General features: G+C 37.7%; 1 protein-coding gene across 2 annotated transcripts in view; it reads left to right on the top strand.

Moving 5' to 3' along the window:
* The window catches only part of tle2b (TLE family member 2, transcriptional corepressor b), an 86,325-nt gene extending 59,900 nt beyond the window's left edge, over nt 1–26,425 (top strand). The window contains exons 7-20 of one of the 2 annotated variants that reach the window (XM_056447579.1): nt 495–669; nt 2,899–2,915; nt 7,846–7,980; nt 11,681–11,734; nt 15,247–15,405; nt 16,466–16,616; nt 16,698–16,867; nt 18,869–18,945; nt 19,446–19,695; nt 19,784–20,031; nt 20,114–20,261; nt 22,110–22,260; nt 22,431–22,507; nt 23,849–26,425. In XM_056447579.1, the coding sequence (XP_056303554.1) occupies nt 495–669; nt 2,899–2,915; nt 7,846–7,980; nt 11,681–11,734; nt 15,247–15,405; nt 16,466–16,616; nt 16,698–16,867; nt 18,869–18,945; nt 19,446–19,695; nt 19,784–20,031; nt 20,114–20,261; nt 22,110–22,260; nt 22,431–22,507; nt 23,849–23,956 (1,920 nt within the window). In that variant the 3' untranslated portion in view covers nt 23,957–26,425. Of the gene's footprint in view, nt 1–491; nt 670–2,898; nt 2,916–7,845; nt 7,981–11,680; nt 11,735–15,246; nt 15,406–16,465; nt 16,617–16,697; nt 16,868–18,868; nt 18,946–19,445; nt 19,696–19,783; nt 20,032–20,113; nt 20,262–22,109; nt 22,261–22,430; nt 22,508–23,848 lie in introns of both variants that reach the window. The other variant, XM_056447578.1, reaches the window with a different exon arrangement.
* The last annotated feature ends 1,075 nt before the right edge of the window (nt 26,426–27,500 follow it).

Genomic DNA, 27,500 nt, shown 5'->3' with positions numbered 1-27,500 from the left:
ATCCATCCATCTATCCATCTTTCATCCATCCATCCGTTCGTCTATCCATTCATCCATCTATCCATCTTTCATCAATCTAACCATCATCTATCTGTCACTCTGTCCATCTTTCATCCATCCATCATTTCGTCCATCCATCCATCCATACATCCATCCGTCATCCAACAGTCACTCTGGCCATCCATCCATCCATCCATTCGTCCATCTGACCATCCATCTGTCAGTCTGCCCATCTATCTGTCCATCCATCTGTCACTCTGCCCATCCATCCATACATCCACCCATCCATCTATCCGTCCATCCATCCATCTGTCCATCTGTCTGTCACTCCTCCCATCCATCCATCCAACCATCCAACTATCCATCCGTCCATTTGTCCATTCATCTGTCCATCCATCAATTACTCTTCCCATCCATCTATCCATCCTTCCATCCATGTGTTTTTTTCTGCATGTCTGCCTGCCTGATGTCTTTATCTGTCTGTCTCTCAGCAGCAGCAGCTCCAGCACCTGTCTCACCACACTCCAGGTATTCCTCTCACTCCTCACCCTTCAGGTCTGTCTCTGGGTGGGACGTCCAGTCTGCTGGCCCTCACTGGGGCTCTGGGAGTCACAGCACACCTGGCCAACAAGGACGAGCGCAACCACCTAGACCCAGAGCACCTGCGAGGTGAACATCTATATGTCCTCTTTTACTCTACATGCATATTTAGTCTCATCCATGTATGAAGATATTAACCAACATAATAAATGAAATACTTAATTTTATTAATAAAATATATAGGGGCGATTCTATAAATGGAGATATATTTAGCATTTCAATCATTAAGGGAAAAATGTTCACTATTAGGAATATAGGATTTTTTTAGGTATATTATTGGAGATATATTTAAACAAACAAAAATGTAATAATTTTTTTGTTTGTTTTATTTGTCAATCATGTTATGATAGTAAGAAGAGATTGACTGGAAAGGATTGACAACTGTAACTTTTTTTTAACATAGTAAATGCTAAGATTACTTGGGTGATCGTAGAATTGCGGGTACATTATCCATCTCCTATAAAAACCTACTATTATTTTTCACAAACAACTTTAATAAAACACATTTGAATAATAACACAAATTATACCAAGTTATCTCTAAAAAACAACAATTATATGTGTATTTAGAGACATTTTGTTTTACACAATAATAACTTAAAGACTTTAATAAAGTCTATTGTTGTCCTTTCACTCCAGAAAAATCACAGTAAGAGCTGAGTGATATGACACAATGCATAAACATGCATTAAACACTTGTATTCAACAGTCTACATGTGTTTTTTTCTCATCAAACATCCATCTATCTTTTAATTTAACAATAAATGTAACAATTTACACAATAAATTAACAAAAGGAACAGTTATACATGCATGTTCTCCCTGTGTTTGCGTGGGTTTCCTCCGGATGCTCTGGTTTCCCCCACAAGTCCAAAGACATGCGCTATAGGTGAATTGGGTAAGCTAAAATTGTCCGTAGTGTATGTGTGTGAATGAGTGTGTATGGATGTTTCCCAGTGATGGGTTGCAGCTGGAAGGGCATCCGCTGTGTAAAACATATGCTGGATAAGTTGGCGGTTCATTCCGCTGTGGCGACCCCAAATTAATAAAGGGACTACGCCGAAAAGACAATGAAAGAATGAACAATTACACAAATGTTATGACCTCTTCAAGGTGGCGCTGAATAAATTTTAAATCTGTATATCCAGCCTTTTGAAATTTGATGAGCTGTAAACAGCTGACCGATGAAGAACTGCATTCAGCGACTATCCTAGTTGCTTACTAACGCATAAAAAAACAATCTGTAAAGATGTGGTCCAGCCTATAGTCTTTGGCTTAATTGGTCTCCCTACATCTCCCGCTTTCAAAATAAAAGTCCCACTTACATAGTAAGCTTAATAAAGTCAGACTCAAGAGATAGACTTAAAAATAATGTAACAGTCTGTGTTTTTGTGTCAAACGTCTGATGATTTGACTGCTCTTCAAGTCTAGCTGATGTAGAATGTGTCCTAAAGTACATGCAGATATTGAGGGCACGCTAATGAATATTCCCGTACGCAATGTAACAGTTTGTGTTTTGTTCTGATTGGCCTGGTTTTCACTGGGATTTTACACTAAGTGGATTTACATGAGAATGAGGAAACAATGGTGTATAAATCTCACTGTATGACATGCCTAAGTATATTCAAATTTTCATTACATGACACCTATGAACAATAAAACATGATGGAAAAAAGTACCCTGGCTAATTCAGACACAAAAATCATGATTTTCATATATATATATATATATATATATATATATATATATATATATATATATATATATATATATATATATATATATATATATATATGTATATGTATATATATATATTATGAGTGACAAATTATTTAAAAATTAAACAATTTCATAAACAAGTAATTTTGGACACCAAATGTACTTGCAATTAATGAATTTGCTAATATTATATGTCCAGAAGAAAAAAAAAACAATAGTGAGACATACTTTTTGTAAAAACCATTGTTTGGGCATTAAAGGCAGATACAAGAAAGTGATGGAGCCAAATGTGGCTCAGGAGAAGCCAACAGAACGACAAATAGTCAGAAGGAGTGTGTGTGTGTAGAGTGGGTCCGGTAGATTGGACTGACTTCTGAGGAGCCTTGAAGCTCTGATAGACTGAAGGCCAGAGGGGCGACTTGCTCAGAAAGCTCAATACAATGGATGTCATTTTATTGCACCCTGACTGGATTTTTCAGCATGACCTTGGCTTGCTTTGGAATTGTTGTTATTATTATCTAGACTGACGTCAATCCCCAACCCCTCCTTCTCTCTCTCTGTCTCTCTTTCTCCACTCCCAGAGGGTGCGCCCAGCAGGGTGAGTATCAAACTTTGTGTGTTTGTGTGTATATGTTGGTCCTCCACCCTACTGACTTTGATAAATGACTCCAAATGCTGAGTCCTTTACTGAGAAGAGTGATTATGAAATCCGACCGACCTTTCAGGACTCTCTAAAGAGCGTTGTTACTGCCCTCTGCCATTAGTTACATGGGAGAAGTGTTCGTTCTGTACTTTTGCTGTAACAAACCATAACTCTCCGTGATTGGCCTGAATCTTAGTTAGCATTAAAGTATGGAGCCAGATCAGTCTCAAAAATAATGCATTTACGAAATAAAATTCATACATGCACAGCACAATTCACATGTACAAAATCCAATTTGTAAATTCAAAACACAATTCATAAATACAGCAAACAATTCGTGAATTCATAAGTAAAAAGCTTGAATATTTTCACCAAATTAATTGGATTTGTGTATTTTTGGATCGTGTTTTAAATTTCCGAATTGGGTTTTGTATTTACGAATTGTGTTTTGAATTTACGAATTGGATTTGTGTATTTTTGACTCGTGTTTTGATTTCGCGAATTGGCTTTTGTAATTACGAATCGTGTTTTGAATTTACGGATTGGGTTTGTGTATTTTCGAATGGTGTTTTAAATTCGCGAATTGGATTTGTGTATTTTTAAATTGTGTTTTAAATTTGCGAATTGGGTTTTGTATTTTCGAATGGTGTTTTGAATTTACGAATTGGATTTTTGTATTTTTAAATCGTGTTTTGAATTCGCGAATTGGGTTTTGTATTTACGAATCGTGTTTTGAATTTACGAATTAGATTTGTATATTTTTTAATCAAGTTTTGAATTTACGAATTGGATTTGTGTATATTTAAATAGTGTTTTGAATTTATGAATTGAATTTGTGTATTTTTGAATAGTGTTTTGAATTTCCAAATTGGATGTGTGCATTTACGAATTGAGTTTTGAATTTACAAACTGAATTTTGTAAATGTGAATTGTGTTGTGGATGTACGAATTATATTTTGTAAATGTATTACTTTTTAGACTGATCTGGATCCATATTAAAGGAACAGCAAAACTTGATATAAAACTGTGATTAGCTTTACAGCTGCTATCACAATGTGCATACTTTTTTATGGGCTTAAATAGTTCCTAATTTTTTTTTAAATTGCTTACCATACTATTTTACTACGTAAGTATTTGTTTACAAAACTGCATTTAAACTATAAGCTTTATATTTCAGTTTTATTATTAATGTTAAGAAATTAGACATTTAAATGGATGATTTTTTCAATTTTAAAAATGTGAACCGTTGGGATAAATGTGAACGGTACCATAGTATAAATTTATCAGACCGTCCATCTATCAGACAAATGATTTTAGTTTGTACTTTTGACAGAATCGCTTTTTTATAGTTTACACATAGATGATTTAGTAGTATGGCTTCCAAAACTCTTTTTGAGTAAACAGATAATGGTAATTCATATTCTTTAATCAATTTTCAATAGTTAAATTCATTCAGTCATTTTCTTGTCAGCTTAGTCCCTTTATTAATCTGGGGTCGCCACAGCGGAATGAACCAACAACTTATCCAGCATTTGTTTTACGCAGCGGATGTCCTTCCATCTCTAGGAAACATCCACACACACTCATACACTATGGACAATTTAGCCTACCCAATTCACCTGTAGCGCATGTCTTTGGACTGTGTAGCGAAACCAGAGCACCCAGAGGAAACTCACGCGAACGCAGGGAGAACATGCAAACTCCACACAGAAACAGCAACTGACCCAGCCGAGGCTCGAACCAGCGACCTTCTTGCTTTGAGGCGACAGCACTACCTACTGCGCCACTGCGTCGCCGATAGTTAAATTTACAATAGTTGTTCAATAGTAATATTTTACTGACAACGGTGGTTTTTATACATTTCATTTTCAACAAATAAGTTTGTTCCCATATGAGAAAAAATAGGACAGTAATTTTGTAAATTCTACAGTTTTTTTAACCATACTATAGTAAACTACTTGAATTAATCTGTTGTGGTGATTCCATAGTTGTAATGGTAACACAACAACCATACAAATGTAGACAAATGACCCAATACTGTAGTTTTCTATAACTATAGGGCATACTATACTACAATACACCACAGTTTACGGTAGTAAAAAACGACAGTATTTATGACAGTTTATCTTTTCACTATAGCTAATGCTGCAGTATACTGAAGCATTCATTTACAAAGTATTACTATAATACAGTATTTTAGAGTTTACTGTTGTATAGTTCAAAAACACTACAGGATGTCAGGTAACTTGCTTTAGTATTTTTTCATGTGGGATACTATTTATGAAAAATGATTCTGTTATTTTCCCAGTACTGAGTTGCGGCTGGAAGGGCATCCGCTGCGTAAAACATATGCCGGAAGAGTTAGCTGTTCATTCCGCTGTGGCGACCCCTCATAAATAAGGGACTAAGCTGAAGGAAAATGATGGTGTAGGATTTTATTATCCAACTGAGTTCCAGTTCCAATTAAGAAATAATGCTAGGGTTAGTAATTAACAACTGAATGTTCATTTTTTGTGTGCGCTGTCCCTTTAAGAGTCTAATGTGAGAATATGTGGAGGAGAAAGAGTTGTAACAGTTCCGTTCTTGAAGATGATTTCTTGTTGCTGACTGTAGAGGAAGAAAATGAGGGAGTCAAGGAAAGGTCTGAGCTAGGGGGAGTGAAAAAAGAGAGAGAATTTGGAGAAAACAGGTTTGTTTGAGAGAACTAGGGCTTCTTTGTGCACTTTTTCTCATCTCAGTCCAGTGCGCTTCCTGTTTGGCTCGCAAAACTGCAGCGTTGCAGAAAAGCAAGTGTTTGAAGTCACTGATCTGAGGGTGGTTTTGCTGTCCTCCTCACAATGATGAAAGTTTAGAGACGGACAGTTGACACTGGATGCACGCCAAATGTTTTGGGCCAATTCAGTAACGATCGGCATCCAGAAGGATGCTTATTATTGCAAATTTACAGGAATGAATAAGCCAAAGATGACAATTCTGTCATCATTTAATGACTTTCAACTACAATACGTCACAAGTTTTTAAGCTTTTTAAAAAGCCTATTCTGCTGATCAAGTTGCCAAAAACTTTTAAATTGACATATTATTAAAATTTGTAACAACTGGTTACTTATTGAGCGATCCTTCAGAAATTCTTATTATATGATGATCTTCTGCTCAAGAAATATTTATTATTATTATGATGATAATGATTATAATAGAAAATGTGATAAGTTGCCATTCTAAAGTGCCATTAAATATCTGTCCACTTTCATTTATTAGGGAGACATTAAAATGTTCAAAGTTAAAAGTTGCATTTAATGTAAAAAAAAAAATCTTTATTTTAAATAAATGCTATTTTAAAATTTCTTCTGAATAAAAAATCCTAAAAAGTCGTTATTAATATGATGATTTGCTGTTCTCTTAGGATCAATCTTTATTTTTCCCCCCTGCCTCAATTATGTGGAAAAAATTCTACATTGATCACAATGGATGGGAGACCACATGGGAAACCTAGGTTTCTGTTGGAAGTGGTATTAGTGAGGCCAGCAGAGGGCGCTCCACCTGCGTTCTGTGTGAGTCCTAATACCCCAGTAAAAGTGAAAGGGAAACAATACTGTCAGTGAGCGCCGTCTTTCGGATGAGATGTTAAACCGAGGTCCTGACTCTCTGTGGTCTTTAAAAATCCCATGGCACTTCTCGTAAAAGAGTAGGGGTGTAGCCCCGGTGTCCTGGCCCCCTAGACCCCTCCCCCTCATGATTGTGAAGCACTTTGCGCGTATGGCCATACACAATAAATACGCTATATAAATACACATTACATTTCATCAAAATAGAACAGCAAATCATCATATTAATCATTTCTGAAGGATCATGTGACACTGATTACTCCACTGGGTAATGATGCTAAAGAGGAATAGATAATAAATGTATTAATAAGAAAACCGTTTAGATCAGAGATGCCTAAAGTGGGGGTCCCGGGCCAAAGTTGGCCCATTGTAACCTTTGATTTGGCCCACCATCCCATCTGAGAAGAGAATGAGAATGATGGAGAGAGTTGAAGAGAATTCCTTTAACAGAGATCATCATTTCTAATATGACGTAACCTTTTTTGTTTGTTTGTTTTATTGCTGAGCTACAAAAACGCAAACTGAACTTAAATGTTCTAAATTAATCTGAGTTTAAAATGTAAATACTGTCACCCGATGGATAGAGGACTATGAAGAAGAGCGTTATTAAGGCAAAAAACTAGTGTAACTCCATTCTGTTATAAATGAGGTTTTTTTTTTTCTGTAATGAATTCATTATAAAATGTGACGTAAACAATATACTGTATTAGTTAATATAAAGCAATGTTTTTAGTCATTTTATAAATATTATTAAATAAATAAGGGAATTGCACGTGGAAACTATATTTACCTTCAGCCCGATAGCCTCAATCAAATTTGGTTTTCGGCCTTTCATAAGAAAAAGTTTGGGATTCCCTGGTTTGGATTGTAATGACATTTCACAATTGTACAGTTTTTACAGTAATTTTGATCCATTAATCCAGCATTTGTGAGCAGAATTGCCTATTTTAAAAAAAGTAAAATGAAATAAAAAGCTTTATCCCAAACTTTTGACCAACAGTTTATCTTTTTCACACAAAGAACTTTCTTTGTGGAAAAAATACCAAAATTTACCTTTAAAATCTTTTTCACGACAGTCAAACTGGCATCATGACGTTTGGGTTTGAGACACTTGAGAAATGCTGACATTTGATGTTATTGACTTTCAACCCAAAACCAGCAGAACAGTGAACTATTCGGTGAACTTTGCACAACCTTTAGCGTTTTGTTGGAAATGTATGTGTGTGCATGTGCATGTGCGTGTATGTGTCTGTGTTTATGCTGTGTTTTATGTCTCTGTAGAGTAAATCAGTGTCGTCGACTGACAGTCAGGCGGTGGAGGATCGTCAGGGTCCGTCAGGGGTTTATTCCTCTCAGGCCGGCGGTGATGCCAAACGGAGACGCTGTGAGGAAAAAGACCTTCTGCAGTCTCACTACGTAGGTCACGTGACAATCATACAATGATGATGTATTTTCTCTTTTCAAAATGGCAAAGCAATTGTGTTTGTGTGCATGTACACTCACCCGCCACTTTATTAGGTACAACTGTCCATGTGCTCGTTAACACAAATTTCTAATTAGCCAATCACATGGCAGAAACTTGTATAAACTTGGCATGTAGACATGTTTAGGACAGCTGCAGTTCAGAATGGGTAAATCTGAGTATTTCAGAAACTGCTGGGATTTTCACACACAACCATCTCTAGGGTTTACAGAGAATAGTCCGAAAAAGAGAAAATATCCAGCGAGCGGCAGTTCTGTGGGTGCAAATGCCTTGTTGATGCCAGAGGTCAGAGGGGAATGGCCAGACTAGTTCCAGCTCATAGAAAGGCAACAATAACTCAAATAACCACTCGTTACAACCGAGATAATGCAGAAGTAGAAGAGCATCTCTGAATGCACAACACGTCCTACCTTGAGGCGGATGTGCTACAACAGCAGAAGACCACATCGGGTGCCACTACTGTCAGCTAAAACTGAGTTTTAACAACAACATTAAAGCATGGATCCATCCTGCCTTGTATCAACATTTCAGGCTAGTGGTGGTGGTGTAATGGTGTGGGGGATACTTTCTTGACACCATTTGGGCCCATTAGTACCAATTGAGCATTGTGTCAATGCCACAGCTTTTATGACCACAGTGTACCCATCTTCTGATGGCTACTTCCAGCAGGATAACGTACCATGTCATAAAGCGCGAATCATCTCAGACTGGCTACTTGAACATGACAATGAGGTCACTGCACTCATGGCCTCCACAGTCACCAGCACTCAATCCAATAGAGCACCTTTGGGATGTGGTGGAATGGGAGATTTGCATCATGGATGTGCAGCCGACAAATCTGCAGCAACTACGTGAAGCTATCATGTCAATATGGACCAAAATCTCTGAGGAATATTTCAAGCACCTTGTTGAATCTGTGCCATGAAGGATTAAAGCAGTCCAACCTGATACTAGTAAGGTGTACCTAATAAAGGTGTATGTATGTATGTATGTATATATATATATATATATATATATATATATATATATATATATATATATATATATATATATATATATATATATATATATATATATATATATATATATACATACAAACACCTTTATTAGGTACACCTTACTAGTGTGTATATATATATATATATATATATATATATATATATATATATATACATATATAACTATATTTTGAACTATGAGTAAATTAAATATAAGCAAATATTGAAGATTCTAATCATATTAAGATACATACATTTGTAATTTATATTATATTATATTATATTGTATTATATTGATAATTATAGAAATCTTTTTTTAATAATGTTGAATCCATTATTTATTTATTTAAAATATATAATACATATAAAAATGTAATTCTATTTTTTCTCAGAATTTTAAAGATACAAAAATACCTTTATGATCAATTATTTTATATTATTTTAACAAAATAATACTAAGTAAAATATATTAGTAGTTATAGATCAATATATACTGTATTAAACCATACTCTCATTTTACTCTTCTTACTATGTTTTACTCCATTACGCTCAACGGTGCATCATGTCTAGTGTTTATCAAGGAAGAGTCATACAGTATGTGACCCTCCGGGCAGGTATAACTGAGGGAGGGGGGATGATGATGTCACTGGTGGGTGATGATGACAACAGAAACATCAGGCCAACGGTCCCATCAAAGGCCTGTTGCCATGGCAACTAAGTGCGTCGTCACCCCTTGATCCCCGGAGATGAGCGACAGAGGAGAGTGAGAAGAGTGTGAAAACCATGCCAAGAAGAGTCTGTCCTCTACCGCCACTGCTGCATTCACACACACTGCAGGATTATTGTGCATCCACACCACTAATACTTACACTTTTTGCTAAATAAGAGCAAAGACACTGTGAACAAATGTTCTGTTTACTCAAAATGTTAACAGAAAACTCTTATTGAGAACAAAAGATTGCAAACAACAGTTTAAATAAAAGCAAATATATTTGTAAATACACTGTATATGTGTGCCACACATTTCTGTCCCCCTATTTATTAATATAAACATCATATTTTTGAAGTTGGGCTCTATATATTGAAAAAATATCATCGCAATAAGAGTATATGCAATATAACAGTTTATACTACAGTTCTGTCTGGTTCTTGAATCTGATTGGCTAATAGCCGTGCGATATTCTGCCAGTAACAGCTCTTATACCGCCTCTTCAGCCTTCACCCTTGTGTATTACTCCACCCACATACAGTAACAAGCAAGGGACGCTCTACTGTTTGACAAATATTCCTGCTGTTGGGCAATATAATGTAACATTGAGTCTTTTTTAGTCGAGAATGTAGTTTAAGGTATAGTGCCTATTGAGTATAAGGATTGTGCCTATTTTAAAATATTTATAATTTTTGAGAGACAGCGCATGGACAGCAGACCAAAGATGCTGTCCAACCACAAGATGGCGACAGAGACTGCATAATAAGCCCTTAGAAGCTGAAACTGCGTAATTTCTAACTACAGCTGATCAAATCGTTATTAAACTGGTAATATTCTAAATCAGTCTCTCTCTGAGCGTGAGATGGGACTGTCATATCAGGAATGTGTGCTGTGTTGGCAGAAAGAAAGAAGAAATGCCCGCATGTGTTTAGCGTTTTTTCTTATCGCAAACACAAAAGCAATCTGGTAGTGTCTGCGCTGCTTTTTTTCAGGCTTGATTATTGTGATATCCTAATTGCAACAGAGAAATACAGTAGACTGTAATACTGTAGGGAGATATCTCTGTAGACTGATTCATGCCGTTCAGCCTTTTAATCTTAAAATGTGAGCAAAATCACCTGTTTTGTCATCACTTTAGACATTACGCTAGAGAATCATTCAAACACTAGCTCTAAAGAGACGTTGGTGAATTAGAAACAAATCAAATTTGACCAATTAGAATGGGACCTACTGTTTTTTTATCGCCCCATCCACAGTAGGTTATGTCCTACTATTGGCTAGAGCAGTCTACAGAGCGCTAAAAATAAATACTAATGGAGGGAGCTGAACAGTCAATCAGACTATCTGATAAGATCATCTATTTTAATATGATCGTTTTATATATATATATATATATATATATATATATATATATATATATATATATATATATATATATATATATATATATATATATATATATATACACACACACAGTATATAATGTTATTGATTTATTTAATGATTAATCTCCGGGAATCATCACAGCTGGGGAACTGAACAAGTTTTGGGGTCAGAAAGTCTTGGAAAGTACAATCCTACCTCATCTACAGCACAAATGGAATTACAAATAGGCTCTACTCTCATCCAAAAACAAGCTTAAGCATCTTTATTTATTTATTTATTTGTTTTGTTTATATCTTGAGCAAAATATCAAAAGTTTAACCAATCAAGATGTTTTATTTTCTTAGTGATATTTGTTCATATTACCGAGGGTGCCAATATCAGTGGAGGGCAGTGTATGTACTGGATAAACATACTTCAAGTGTGTGTGTGTGGGTGTGTGGGTGTGTGGGTGTGTGCGTGTGTGCGTGTGCGTGTGTGTGTGTGTGTGTGTGTGTGTGTGTGTTGTCTAATGCTGAACTTCTCCTGCTTGTTGTCTTTCAGGACAGTGATGGAGACAAGAGCGAGGACAATCTTGTAGTAGACGTCTCGAATGAGGTCAGTTCACATGCACCGTTAAATGAACATCTGTATGTACTTACAGTACAATGGTGCTGTCAACCTGTTTAGAATTTCAGTTGAATTGTATTTATATAAATATTTGTTGAGTGCCGAAATAAGGTTTAGTTTTTGGTTCGTTTACTTTGGTTGGTTATTTACTTTACTTTATCTTTTATTCTAGTTTTTGTTTTTTGTTTTTTCGCTCTTTGGTTTAGGATAGTTTAGTTTTTTTGATGGATTGTATTGTTTTTTTTTTTTTTTTTTTTTTTTTAAATGTGCTTTTTGTTTTGGATTGTAGTATTGTTTTTTTGTTTGTTTGCTTTGTTTGTTTGATCTGCTTTGTTTTCAGGTTTTGATTTGTTTTGGATTTGTTTCATTTGATTTTGGTTTTGCTTTGTTTTAATTTTGTTTTACTTTGGATTTTGTGTCAGTTTCTGTTTGAGTTTAAGTTTACTTTGGGTTGATTTATCTTGTTTAGTTTTGGTTAGTTTGTAGTTATTTGTTTATTTTTGTTTTGTTCTTAGTTTAATTTGGATAGTTTTTCCCTTGTTTAGTTTATTTGCTTTGTTTGATTTATTTTTTGTCTGGTTTTAGCTTTGTTTGGGTGTTGTGTTGCACACAAAACAGTGCACACGTTGTTTGCTCTATATTTTAAGGTGGCTTTGTTACATTGTAGCTACTTGCGCTGTATAAATCTGGACCGCAATTATGTTTTTCTTTCTTTTATTGTCCTATCCTAGCGAATTATACATCAATAGAAAAAGTAATTACTCAGATTTTAGATAATTTATTAATTTCAATTGAAAACCTAATACTTATGACTAGTTTTGTGGCCCAGAGTCATATATTTAAGTATTGAGTTATATCATTTTACTACATGTACTTTAAGGTAAGGTTGGGATGAGTGTTAGATTTAGGGTTGATTGCTTGTAATTGTATGTATTTTGTTTGTACTAAAATAGTAAGTACATTGAACATTTGTAACACGGACACTGTACAGTAAAGTGTTAGCCATATATTTGTCAATACTTGTCTTAAGCATGAATCATTTGATCATTTATTCAGTATATTGTTGCAACAACACAAAAAAGTCTTTATAGACATAAATCAAAACACATGTCAGTCCGAGCACTATCTAAAGAGCAGACTCAGGCCAGACCACTCATTAGCCACGCTTAGCATTGTGGTGGCAAGCCTTACGCTGACTTTAATCTTAATGAGATATTTGCATTCGACTGCAGAAAAGCACCAGCAATTGCATTTCCTCCTGAAAAACTCCCATTCATTATTATTATTTCTGCGCCATTATCAGCCATTTCAAGGTAAAATGTTACAGCTCTGTTTCTCAATTACTGGATAAATATGGAACATCACTCATATTTATTAAACCGCGTTCATTCGGTAATTGCTGATAATATCACACAGGCAAATCAGGATTGTTTTCTGCTGAAGTCAGTGAAGGCTGTTCTGTGCTTTAATAATCATTAAGTGACCCTGATGCATAATTAACTCATTTAAAAACATCAAAACGGTCTGGATTCTTCCAACATCAATGAATAAATGGCAATGTTTGGTCATTTACTGTTGAGTAAACATGGGATGACATAATTAGAAATACCAGTGAATGGATTGAGACCTTGTTCGGTTGACCTCCAGGGCTTTTTAGCCACGCAAAAATCGAAAACATTTTTTAAAAACACTCACGTAAATGCACATAGAGTCTTGGTTGTCCTTGGATTTTCATTCTGTTTGATTTTATTTACATTTAAAGTTGTTTTCTTTATTGTTGGTTTGTTTGTTTAAATTCAGTTTGGTTGGTCTGTTTGTTTCTGATGTTAGTTTTTTGCAGTAGCTTGCTTTGTTTTGTTTTGTTTTGTTTAGTTTTAACTGCACATTTACTGTAGATGAAAGTGAAATGCGCTCAGGATCTTGACCTTCCTTGGGTCTATTGCTTTGTTTTTGATTTGGTTTGTTTTGTTTTATGTTGTTTCATTGTTTTGTTGTGTTTCATGTCAGGTTGGGTTTTTTTTATTTGTTTTGCCGCTAGTTTGTTTTATCTTTTTGTTTTGATTTTATTTCTTATAAATATGTTTCTTTATTTAACCAGGTAAAACAACATGAAGATTCAGATCTCATTTACAAAGATAACCTGAAAAAAATATATATATAATGTATGTATCATATATATATATATATATATATATATATGATACAGTTGAAGTCAGAAATGTTAGCCCCCTTTTGCATTTTTTTTTTCTTTTTTAAATATTTCCCAAATTATGTTTAACAGTGTCTTGTAAAATATTATTTACTGTCATCATGGCAAAGACAAAATAAATCAGTTATTAGAAATGAGTTATTAAAACTATTATGTTTAGAAATATGTTGAACAAATCTTCTCTCCATTAAACAGAAATTAGGGGAAAATAAAGAGGAGGCTAATAATTCAGGAGGCTAATAATTCAGGAGGCTAATAATTCAGGGGGCAAATAATTCTGACTTCATCTGTAAATACAGTTTAGTCTTTCAGCAATATTCAATTCAATTCATCTTTATTTCTATAGCACTTTTACAATATAGATTGTGTCAAAGCAGCTTACCATAGAAGTTCTAGTAAATTGAAACTGCGTCAGTCCAGTTTTCAGAGTTGAAGTTCAGTTTAGTTCAGTTCAGTGTGGTTTAAATTTCACTGCTGAAAGTCCAAACACTTAAGACCAAATCCAGTCCCAAACAAAGCAAGCCAGAGGCGACAGTGGCGGGGAACAAAACTTCACTAACTGACGGAAGTGGTGAAAAAAAACAGGCTTAGTTGGGCACGATCATTTATCTTCTGGCAAAACTTCTTGTGCAGAGCTGCAGTCTAGGTGCCGATTGCTGAAGAATGCTGGACGTCCATCGTGGAGAAGCTGCAGGTGTGAGTAGGTCACCGGCAGGTGTTCAGGCTCGCCAAGGGGATCAATGGGGAGACTTATTTGTCACTGGGGTCTTTTAGGAACCCATGCTCTCCTCTCCTCCACGACCACTACAGCCAGGGCCGGCAGGACCAAATTACAATATGTTAAAAACACGTCCACTCAGAAATGGATATTGCTTGGTGTATACGATACAATGAAATTATTTAATCGGGATGATTTCAGACGTTTTCAGTTTAGACTGAAGAATATTCCAGTATGAGGGGGTGGCATGACTAAAAACATTGCTTTCTTATTTCAGTGAAGTTACAATAAGTTGTTATGTGTTGTTCTATTTTTGGCCTTTTTTCGGTAGGACAGAAATGAGACAGGAAGCAAAGTGGAAGAAAGAGAGGGAGGTAGGGTTGGGAAATTTCCTCGAGGCGGGATTTGAACTGGGGACGCCTTGAAGTGCTACTGCACCATATGTCAGCGCACAAACCACTAGGCTATTGCGCTGACTTATCTATTGTTTCACGTAGTTTTTTTTTTGTTTTGTTTGATTTAGGCACATATCTGAACTAAAGTAAGATTCGCTCTCCTTGACTCTGTTTTCAGGAAGCTTCCTCTCCGGTCGGCAGTGCTCCACTGTCTCCTCATGGGAATGGACTGGATCGAGCTCTACCACTGAGGAAAGAGCTCCCAGGATCCCCCAGTCCCCCCGCAGCCTCCCCGCCACACAGCCCGACCCCTGGCAAAAGCAAGGACACGGCACAAGTACAACAGCACTTCACGACACAGTACATCACATTCACTAGGGACATGATTCTTTGATGTTTGACGACCAGAAGGAGCAAAAATACTGTTGTACTCTGGTATGAAATATACAGCGGGGGAAATAAGTATTAAACACGTCATCTTTATTTCCTAGGAATAATATTTCTAAAGGAGCTGTTGATGGAATTGAACCAGATTTTGGTAAAAACCCAAACAATACAAACATGAAACAAAACAAATCTGAATAATTAGTTCTGTGTAATAGCGATGAAATGACACAAGGAGAAAGTACTGAACTACTGAAACGTTTTTAATACATTATATAAAAGGCTTTTTGGTGATGGCAGCTTAAAGACGCCTCTCATATGGAGAATTAAGTCACATGAATTGCTCAGATGTGAGTTTTCCAGATTTCAACACAGTGTAAAAATCTTGATGGTTCTGTGGGTCTCGTCTATTAAATCTGATCTTTATTTAGCATTATCTATTGAATACAGGTCAGGTAATTGGCTGGGCTATTCTACAGCTTGATTTTCTTTCTCTGAAAGTATTTGAGAGTTGCCTTAGCCGTGTTTTAGATCATTGTCTTGCTAAAATGTCATCCTGGTAATGTAGACGTTTGACTGAAGCAGCTAATATTAATTTACAATGATGAAGGGTAGAGTGTTGCTGAATAACTACTAAGAGATTTCAGCTGCTGTCTGGGCTTTCACTGCCTATCTACACCTCCCTTTCTTCATGTGTTCAATACTTTTCCCCTTAGTCATTTCCTTTTATTACTCATAACTTAATTTGTGAACTAATTAGTTTTGTTTTATTGCATAAACAGTATGGATTCCTTTGGTTGTTACTAACATCCGATGAAAATATCAAGTCAATGGCACCTTTAGAAAATTGTTTTCTGAGAAAAAGGGTGATGTGTTCAATACTTACTTTCCTCACTGTATATGGCACTTTTACTCATCATCTTAATTTCTATAGCACTTTACGCAGTCCAAGTTTAATCACTGTAATAAATAATAACATGACATTAACATCTGTCTATCTATTCTATTGGCAGACAGAAAAATCTCAGTCGCCTTCCTCAAAATCAGGCAATTCCTCTCCCTCCCACCATGACCCTCTCACCCCTGGTCCACCTGGCCCACCGGGACCCAGCACATCTTGTTTACGGCTAGTCAACAAACCTGCCTCCTCGGCAGACCCTCTGGGTGAGACGCTGTCTGTTTGAATGTGCAGTGAACACATGCTACAGTTCAATAAAAACAACTGTGTTATGGTGTATTCTGCAGCTCTGCGGAGCCCCTTAACCATGACGGCCGGTTCTTACCCAGCTCACTTTGGGGTGGTGTCTCACGCTGGGCTGAATGGAGAGCTGGCCAGTCCGGGCGGATTCGGTGGCTCACTCACCCTCTCGCCCCAAATCAGTGCTGCAGCCAGTGCCTACACACGCAGCCCTATGGTAACTGTGTATATGAGTCTCTCAGGGGTCGTTTACAAGACAATGTTTCCAGCCTAAAACGGGAAAGTTTTGATACATTTTGCCTGTTTGTTTTTTATGCCAATGGACTCTTTTCACAAGACGCGTTTAAGGGTCATCATCTTCTGAAATCCTTGAAGGTTTTAAATATTTAGATAACATTTACATGGATGGATTTAGTATAGAAAATGTACAAAAAATAGATTTATATTTACTTATTTACACTGTAAAACCCAACAATTGGGTAGTTAACTCAAAAATTACTGAAAGTTAATTCTACTCATTTGAAAAGAGTTTTGAACTCAGTATTGAAGCTAATAATTTATTTAAATACCTCATTGCTTCAACTTAAATGGAGTAAGTTCACAGTACTCATACAGATTAGTTTTCGAACTCAAATGGTTTGTAGCAATCGGTTTCCTCAAACGGTTTGAGTTGCCTTAACTTATTAGATTTTACAGTACTTAGTTGGTTTGAGTTCTCTTCATTTATTGGGTTTTACTGTGCTCAAATTGCTTCATTTACTCAAATGGATTAAGTTCACAGTACTCATTAGGATGAGTTTTTGAACTTAAATGGTTTGTTGCAATCGGTTTCCTCAAATAGTTTGAGTTGCCGTAACTTTTTGGGTTTTACAGTACTCAGTTGGTTTGAGTTCTCTTCAATTATTGGGTTTTACTGTGCTCAAATTGCTTCATTTACTCAAATGGATTAAGTTCACAGTACTCATTAGGATTATTTTTTTACTTAAATGGTTTGTTGCAAATCGGTTTCCTCAAATGGTTTGAGTTACCTAAACTTTTTGGGTTTTACAGTGTGTGTATTATATCATTAGTGGATCAAATTACAAAAAAATTGTTACCGCTTGTGCGAGTTGTTTGTAATGCAGCATCTGTGGGGCAGGACAGTAAATTTGATGTTCTTCTCTCCTCTGGCTGCCGTTATTAGTCTCATACATTTTTTGTCCTTTTTCTGAAAGTATTGATAACACCATTGTGGCATTTTTCTTTTATTACTTTAGCTAATAGGATTGTAAAAAAGAATTTGTTGTATTCTCCCATTCACTGCGCTTTAAGTTTACCAATCTATGATGACTTCTGCTGCTGAGAAACCCGGAAATCTGAAATGGGTCGTTTTGGGGACTGAAAGTGCCTACATTTGAAAATGGGCTTTTGAAAACGCTGCCGCTGCTGTGTGTGTGTGAACACACGAAAACGAAAGTCTTTTAAAGCTATGATGCCATGAGCATGCATAATACATGTTTAGGGAGGTGTAGATTAAAATCGAGCACAAAAACACACAAAAATGGCAGATTATGTGGTAGTGTTGGTGTTGCTTAAGGTGTTTCCCAATGCTTCATCAGCAAATTGTGGATTCATTTCACATTACAACCAATAGCAGAGACGCATCTTACACAAACGGCAAATTCTACATACACACCAGTGTTGAGTCCCCAGTGGGACATTGTACTACAGCTACTGTTTACTAATAATGTGACAGTTCTAAATATTGGTCTGGCATAGTGTTTTTGCGGATATCTATAAATGCAGATCTTTATAAAAATGTTATGTGGAAAAAGCTATGAATGTTCAGTGGATGCCCTTCCAGCTGCAACCCAGTACTGGGAAACAGACACACTCATTCCCACACATACACTATGGCCAATTTAGCTTATTCAGTTCACCTATACTGCATGTCTTTGGACTGTGGGGAAAACTGGAGCACCCTGAAACCCATGCCAACACGAGGAGAACATGCAAACTACACACAGAAATGCCATCTGACCCAGCTGGGACTCGAACCAGCAACCTTCTTACTGTGAGGCGACAGTGCTAACCACTGAGCCACCGTGTCGCCTGCTGTGAATTTCATGTAGGAAAAAGCTTTCCCTTTTTGTCTACATCATTGTCATGTAAATGTAGCCACAGAGTTGACAGAAGCTTATGGACTATCATTGTGAACTTTAAATACTTCCTTTCACAGGTAGCGTATGAATCACGTTCACATCTCAGACCCTCAGGGCTGTCCTCCTCACTTCCTGGCTCTACTGGTGGCAAACCGTAAGTTTTTCTTATTTTTTACCTGCCTTTTGTAAGAGTACAGCAGCCCAGCTATGGTCAGTGTATTGACTTTTAATACAAAATGATAATGTTACTGTTGTTTGCTGTGCTTGTAATATAATCCCCGCTCGAGCCCCCGCTGACAGCTACAACAAGAAAAACACTTGAATTAAGGCAAACATCCTTAAGAAGGCAAATTATTGCTGCAGCCGCTGAATGACGCATACACAAACATGCAAACTTCTCATAATTATGTTGTCAAAGTAGTTAAGGTTGGAAATCAGCTCCTATTCTTGTTTTAATCAAGTCCAAAAACAGTAATAATGTAAATTATTCCTGACCATTCTCCACCCTACTTTACATATGAACATATTTACATACAGTAAAAGTCAAAAGGGTCCAAATTATAAACAAAAAACATCTTTTGTGTTCCCTGAATTGAGATATTGATTTGCTGAGTTTACTACCTCTTTAATATTTAAACTATTTCCCGCCCCCAGTGCTTACTCGTTCCATGTGAGCGCAGATGGTCAAATGCAGCCGGTGCCCTTTCCTCCCGATGCCCTCCTCGGCCCTGGCATCCCACGTCACGCTCGTCAGATCCACACCCTGAGTCATGGAGAGGTGGTGTGTGCCGTCACCATCAGCACTTCCACACGTCATGTCTACACCGGTGGCAAAGGTTGTGTCAAAGTATGGGACATCAGCCAACCGGGCAGCAAGAGCCCGATGGCCCAACTGGACTGTTTGGTGAGTTTCCATCATGTTCAACAGTTCTGACAGTGTGTACTCTTCATCTCGGTTGGAATGAATGATGTTCATCCTTTTGTCTAATTAGAACCGAGACAACTACATCCGCTCATGCAAGATTCTACCAGATGGGCGGACCTTGATAGTTGGGGGTGAAGCCAGCACACTGTCCATCTGGGACTTGGCCACACCCACTCCACGCATCAAGGCTGAATTGACGTCCTCGGCTCCGGCCTGCTACGCTCTGGCCATCAGTCCCGACAACAAGGTCTGCTTCTCCTGCTGCAGTGACGGGAACATCGTAGTCTGGGACCTGCACAACCAGACACTCGTCAGGTATCAACAGCCTCCTGCTGCTCAGATGAACCATGTTTTTTCCTCACAGGGTCATGTGATGTTCTTGTGTTGACCTCCACAGGCAGTTCCAAGGCCACACAGATGGAGCCAGTTGCATTGATATTTCCAATGACGGGACCAAATTGTGGACAGGAGGTCTGGACAACACTGTACGCTGCTGGGACCTGAGAGAGGGGCGACAGCTGCAGCAGCATGACTTCACATCACAGGTACTAAACATTTGAACAACTCAACAACAGCAACCAGTCAAAACAGTCTAGAACCGGAGTAACCAACCCTATTCCTGGAGATCTACCTCGCTGCAGATTTCAGCTGAGCAAACACACCTGTCTGTAATTATCAAGTGCTGTTTCCGGTCCTAATTAATTGGTTAAGGTGTGTTTGATCAGGGTTGGAGTTCAATTCTGCAGGAAGTAGCTCTCTAGCTACTAAAACCATAACAAAACAAAAAAACTTTGCGTAAAAGCTAGCAACATCCAAACAACCACCCAGAACATCTTAGCAACCACATACTTTGAAACACCCATACAATTTTTGGTAACCCTCCAGGACATCCCAAATTAACAGTGGTGTAGTACAGTGGTTCTCAAACTTTTAAGCCAGCGACCCCCAATGTAAGATCGTCAAGAACTCGCGACCCCCCACTACCAAAGCATATCCAAACAATAGTTTTATAAACAGATTTATTACATTTGAAAACAACGCTAATCAAAACTAACAAGCAAAAAAAAATGTCTCAATGAAATCCCGTTATCACAAGAAAACACATTTTTATAGCATAATTGAGTGACCAAAAGATACACGGACGAACCGCTCACCGGCCCTGCACGCACTGTTTGACATGAATTTATTAATGAATCTGTTAACAATACGTTAACTGTGCTGTGTTCTCACAGATGGTGTCTGATATTGCACAGATGCTTTTGACATATACCTTATTATTTGTATACATCATTTTAATAGCAATACCGGTCTTTTCATGAGCTGCAATATTAGTTTAATCTTGGTCAGTGCAAGCCCTTTTGCGATGGTGTATGTGGTGCTAAATTAAATTAAACTAAAATTACATATAGCTGCCACTTGCATGGCTGACAGCGTCTGGCCATTAAATAAACGATTAAACAGAACCTCTCGTGCTTAAAATGTGTAGATGTGGCAAACTGTTACCTGAAAATTCCGTCCCACAGACTTTACAGTGAATGCTTTTGTTATTTTCATAGCGGACTTGAAGCCAATGGAAGTCTTTTATCCACTCTTGGAAAAGTGTAGATGGTGGATTAACATTCACCACGTGATCAGTAATCAGATGTGCCATTATTTGTAGCTTTAGCTGGTTTCTAAAACTAAATCTGTCAGTGTTGTTTTTATTCTCTCATCTTCAGCGCGTTACATTTTCGCGGTTGTATCTCCTGTCATCTGATGGCAGAAGGCGTTAACTGAATGATTCAGTCTAGCGCAGTGGGCCAATAAGAAGAGCGCGAAGGCGGGACAAGCGTTGCCGGCTTTGTTTACTGCAGCAAGTTGACATGACAACAGTTTTAAACTGTTCCTGAGTGCTGCGTTTTAAGTTCAAAGATGCATTCTGCCTGAATGTGTCCTAAATACTTTATGAATTCATCAGTGATATCTTTAAAAAAATCTGAAAATATTAGCTTTCACTTGTAATACTGAAAAATATTTATTATAATCACTGAAAATTACACAATTTTTAAATCACTCTCGCGACCCCTTGAAATTATTCTGCGACCCCCGCAGGGGTCGCGACCCCCAGTTTGAGAACCACTGGTGTAGTAGATGGGAACACAGTTATTAATCTACTATCTCTGCTGAGGGCTCACCTACACCTTAACAAGATCTACTACCACTCAAAACAATTCAGCTGCCACATCTTATTGCACACACCCTAGCAAAGCAACCATCCAGACATAAAGTCTTCAAAAATCCAGTTCTGAGAACTTTTACAGACTAAAGTTACTTGATGGCCATTTTTCCGTCCACAGGTGCACTTTCATGTGTTATATTGATCTTTTTATTGATGCGCTTTTATGTGCCTGCAGATCTTTTCTCTGGGTTACTGTCCTACGGGTGAGTGGCTTGCAGTGGGGATGGAGAGCAGTAATGTGGAAGTGCTGCACGTCTCCAAACCAGACAAATACCAGCTACACCTTCACGAAAGCTGCGTTCTCTCGCTCAAGTTTGCCTACTGCGGTATGAGATTCACTGTGATGTATCGCTCTGCACTTTAAAACAAACAACTTCTAAATTACTCTGTTCTGCCCTTGTATTCATGCTGGGCTTTATTATTTATGACCTATAGAATATAAATGCCATTTCATTCTGTCTTATAAGTTAAAGGACATGATTTGTTTCTGTTTCAGGGAAGTGGTTTGTAAGCACAGGAAAGGACAATCTTCTCAATGCATGGAGGACGCCTTACGGAGCCAGTATTTTCCAGGTTCGTTCTAAATCCATATGACTTGCATTCCAAGATAAACACAGATGTTTTGACTGTCCGAATACTGCAACAACATTAAAGACTGTAAAGACTGTTTGCATGTCAAAGTGGGTGGAGTCTCAGCAGAACCCTACTTTTTACTTAATTCAACACGGACCATTTGTAGTTAGTAAGTGTAACTAGCTGGAATAAATTTTTTCCAGAAAGTTTGCTCTGGGCTCGGCAGGGCTGCCCTTTGTCACCAATTCTGTTCATAATTTTTATGGACAGAATTTCTATGCACAGCCTTGGGCTGGAAAGGGTCTGGTCTGGGGACCATAGAATTTCATCGCTGTAATTCGCAGACGATGTTGTTCTGTTGGATTAATCGAACATGGACCTTCAGCAAGCACTGGGGCGGTTTGCTGCCGAGTGTGATACGGTTTGGATGAGAATCATCACCTCCAAGTCCGAGTATATGGTGCTCCACCGGTAAAAGGTGGTTTGCCATCTCCAGTTTGGAGGAAAGTCCCTACCCCAGGTGGAGGAGTTCAAGTATCTTGGGGTTTTGTTCAGGAGTGAGGGAAGAATGGAATATGAGGTTGTCAGGTGGATCAGTGCAGTGGCAGCAGTTATGCTGTAATCTGTTGTGGTAAAGAAGGAGCTGCGCCGAAACGCAAAGCTCTTGATCTACCGGTCACTCAACTTTCCTACTCTCACCTATGGTGATGAGCTTTGGGTCCTGACTGAAAAGACAAGATTTCAGATGCAAGCGGCCGAAATAAGTTTCCTTCGCAGGGTGGCATGGCGCAACCTTATAGATAGGCTTGGAGCTCTGTCACCCGGGAGGAGTTCTTAAGACTGCTGCCCCTGCCACCCGGCCAAGAAAAATCGGAAGAAAATTAATGAATGAATGAAGTCAAGCTCTGTCAAGCTTTTTTTAAACTCAAATTTGAAAATAAATTTTTGGTTTTGTATGAAATGATGTCAAACCAGTTTGTTCTTTAAGGGTGCTTTCATATTGGGTTTGTACTCAATTGACCCCTCAAAATGAGTGAGTAAACGCAAAGTTTGACTAATTAACATGTGATTATAGGGGCAGACTTTGTGATACAGTGTGATTGCAATCACATCTAAAGTAAACCATATCACGAGAATCGTACCCCAGACCCCCCCCCATTTTAGGCCGATACGGGTACGGTTTGTGGTTGCGCACCAAACATGTTATTATGAATGATGTCTAATAAGAAGATGTCTCTAAACAAAGCTAATATTTAAAAGACATTACGTGAAAAATATTACAGTTTATCTTAATATTGTTTGGAAAAATGTCTGATTTCGTTTCTTTCTCTTTCTTTCTAGTCAAAGGAGACTTCATCTGTCCTGAGCTGTGACGTGTCTCCAGATGACAAGTATATTGTAACTGGATCTGGGGACAAGAAAGCCACGGTGTATGAGGTGGTGTACTGAACGCAGATGCAAGAATGAACAAAGAACACCAAGCATGACACAATCATGGCCGATACGTCAGGCAACCATGGCTCTTCCATTTACGGTCCTTTTACTCCATCTGTTTCAGAGATAGAGAAAGGCTTTGTTCGTAATAGCAAACTACATTGTGCATTTGTAGTACATTGTACTACATACTACATTTACCAAAACTTCCTGTATAAAAATGTATTTGTGCTCAAATTGACCTACGGTTTAAAGCTGACATGAGACTGAAATTCACCTTATTTTCCTAATGCATCTTAATCTTGTTGGAGCTAATTTGAATCAATTTAATAATAAATAACCTGACCTTCCTGGTAAATGACAAACTGATATATGACAGACCTCTCCAATCATATAGTTGGTTTAAACCCCACCCCTTTCTGCAAACTTGCGTTAACATCTCTAATCAACAGCCAGTGGATTGATGTCTGACTATTTTTACTTAACTATACCAATATAGGCGGCATGGTGGCTCAGTGGTTTGCATTGTCTTCTCACAGCAAGAAAGTTGCTGGTTCGAGTCCCAGTTGCCATTTCTGTGTGGAGTTTAAATGTTCTCCCCGTGTTGGCGTGGGTTTTCTCCGGGTGCTCTGACTTTCCCCACAGTCTAAAGACATGCGCTCTATGTGAATTGAATGAACTAAATTGGCTGTAGTGAATGAGAGTGTGTATGGGTGTTTCCCAGTACTGGGTTGCGGCTGGAACGGCATCGGCTGCATAATACATATGCTGGATTAGTTGGTGGTTCATTTCGCTTTGGTGATCCCTGATAAACAAGGGATTAAGCCGAAGGAATGAATTTACTAATATATTTATTTTGGCTACTCCTGTTATGTTGCGACGTAAAGATAATCGACAACTGTATTTTGATGGCCTAAAAGACTTTTGAGACTGGCTTTCAAAAGTTAGCAAGTTTTTAAAAGCACTACTGTTATTGTTTTTAATTAACATATATATGACTTTGCAGATGGTCGCTTTATTGGCTCACTCAAATGCTTGACAACTCAAACAACAATGGCACAAAACAGGACAGTATGTATGCAGGCGCATGGAGTTTGATGCCACCTACTGGTGAATTTGTTTTTGTCAGTTTCGATAGCATTGTTGGGATTTCGAGTGTCCTGAGTTCAAGTCCTGGCTCGTGAACATTTCACAATCCCATCCCTCTTCTTTCTATCTCCAAGTTTGCTTCCTGTTTACATAAGGTCCTATTAGTTGGTTTAAACCCCACCCCTTTCTGCAAACTTGCGTTCAGATTTCCAATCAACAGCTAATCTTAACTATACCGACTATTTTGTCTACTTCTGATAAACATCAGCTGTATGTCGATGGCCAAAAATCTTGCACTTTGAGACTGGCTTTCAAAAGTTTGCAAGTTTGTGAAAGCACTACTATTATTGTTTTTAATTAAATAACATAAACATGACTGTAAAAACGTCATGCAGATGGTCACTTTATTGGCATAAACAAGTGCTTGACAACTCAAACAACAGTGGCACAGTACAGGGCACTATGTATGCAGGTGCATGGAGTTTGTTGCCACCTACTGGTGAAATATATTTTTTTGTCTGTTTTGATAGCATTTTGGACATTTTGGGTGTCCCGAGTTCAAGTCCTGGCTCGTAAGCATTTCCTGATCCCATCTCTCTTCTATTTATCTCCCAGTTTGCTTCCTGTCTACATTCTGTCCGATCACAGTTGGTTTAAACCCCACCCCTTTCTGCAAACTTGTGTTCATATCTCCAGTCAACAGCGAGTCTTAACAATACCAATATATTTATCTCGGCTACTTCTGATTAATAGCAACTGTATTTAGATGGTCTAGAATTCTTACACTTTGAGACTGGCTTTCAAAAGTTTACAAGTTTTTGAAAGCACTACCATTATTGTTTTTAATTAAATAACATAAACATGACTTTGTGAAAACATCTTGCTGATGATAACTTTATTGGCTTACACAAGTGCTTGACAGCCCAAACAACGGTGGCACAGTACTGAGCAGAATATGTGCAGGTGCAAAGAGTTTATTGCCACCTACTGGTGAAATTTATCATTATATTTTTTTTCAGTTTTGATAGAATTGTGGGCACTTTGGGTGTACCGAGTTCAAGTCCTGGCTCGCAAACATTTCCTGATCTCAACCCCATTCTCTATCTCCACGTATGCTTCATATCTACATACTGTCCTATGGCAAGAAAGGCAAAACGGCAAAAATTAATCCTTAAAAATTGTAGTAATTTTTTTTATCACTGTCAATTGCCGCACGGACGGCAACATGTAGAATCATTGCGCATCGGGCATGCAAATTTCCTATACCACAACTACTCCCCACCACCACTCCCCGCCCCCATCCCTCTCAATCTCTCTCGAAACTTCAATTCCTGCCGACGTATTGACATATTGCCGAATAGCAAAAATGGAGGGAAAAAAAAATCTCATTTTTGAAAATACTTTTCAGATTTTAGTATACGATCGTCATATTACCCCTATATTCGCAATAATTTAGGATACTACTTAAAGTATTATGTTGTTTGTATTATTGTTTTTTTAACTGTCCATTGTCCGCTTGTGTTACGTCGCGCAAAGATTGCATATAAATCCAAAGACACTAAGTTGTGTACACTATGACTTTATATAATATTCACTTAAATGTGTGATATAAATAAGAAGTGGTCATAAACGAATATGGTCTCAATTCAGATGAGGTGGACCCGACAACAGTATTCCAAACATGTGCAGGATGCCAGCGTTCCATTTCAAGTATAGCGAGTAGGGAGGTGTAAATCAGAGCAATCTCCTTGCTAAAAGCGGAAGCCCCACAGACAGCAGGTACTTGGGGAGCTTCTGCTTACAGCAACACCAAAACCCAGACAATCATTTCATTAGGCACAAACTCCCTGCCTAAAGTGAGTGCAACATATTCCCCCCCTGTGTGAAAAGACGGTTCGGAGGATATCTGGATGAACAAGATATGGGCGTACAAGCAATTCTCTTCTCGCCTATCCAACCCAATTAGACATTCATGTGGCAAATCCCAGTCGAATTCTTCAACCTGCATTTAATTTCCTTCTTCCACCAGTCAGCGTCTAATGAGGAGCCAGGGTAAATCATGCAGGATTCACGTGGCAAATATTCACAACCACAGTCATTATTCGTTTTAATTCCTGCGGATTATCATACAGATGTTGCGCTCGTTTGTGGTTTAATGCTCATTAATTATATTTTAGCTTTGCTCTGGGAAATCTTCTGTTCTTTTAAAGTGAGTTGAAACCGTTCATCAGGACCTGTAATACAAAACCTAAAAATACCGTAGATGGTATGGCTTCACAATTAATAAAATACTAAATAAATGTGATGCTTAATAATGTAAAAATGTTACAGATAATCAGTGAATAATAAAGCATGGCAGAAAATCTAACAGTATCTTTATGAAGACAAAATGATTTACTTTGGGGGCTGAAAATATTGATATCAGTTTGATTGTAATGATGAAATATGGATATCGTGTAATTAATATAAA

Source organism: Danio aesculapii, chromosome 22, assembly GCF_903798145.1.
Source record: "Danio aesculapii chromosome 22, fDanAes4.1, whole genome shotgun sequence".
In the NCBI taxonomy this organism is placed as follows: Eukaryota; Metazoa; Chordata; class Actinopteri; order Cypriniformes; family Danionidae; genus Danio; species Danio aesculapii.
Note: the sequence above shows the minus strand (reverse complement) of the source record. Positions and strands in the feature narration are given on the sequence as shown.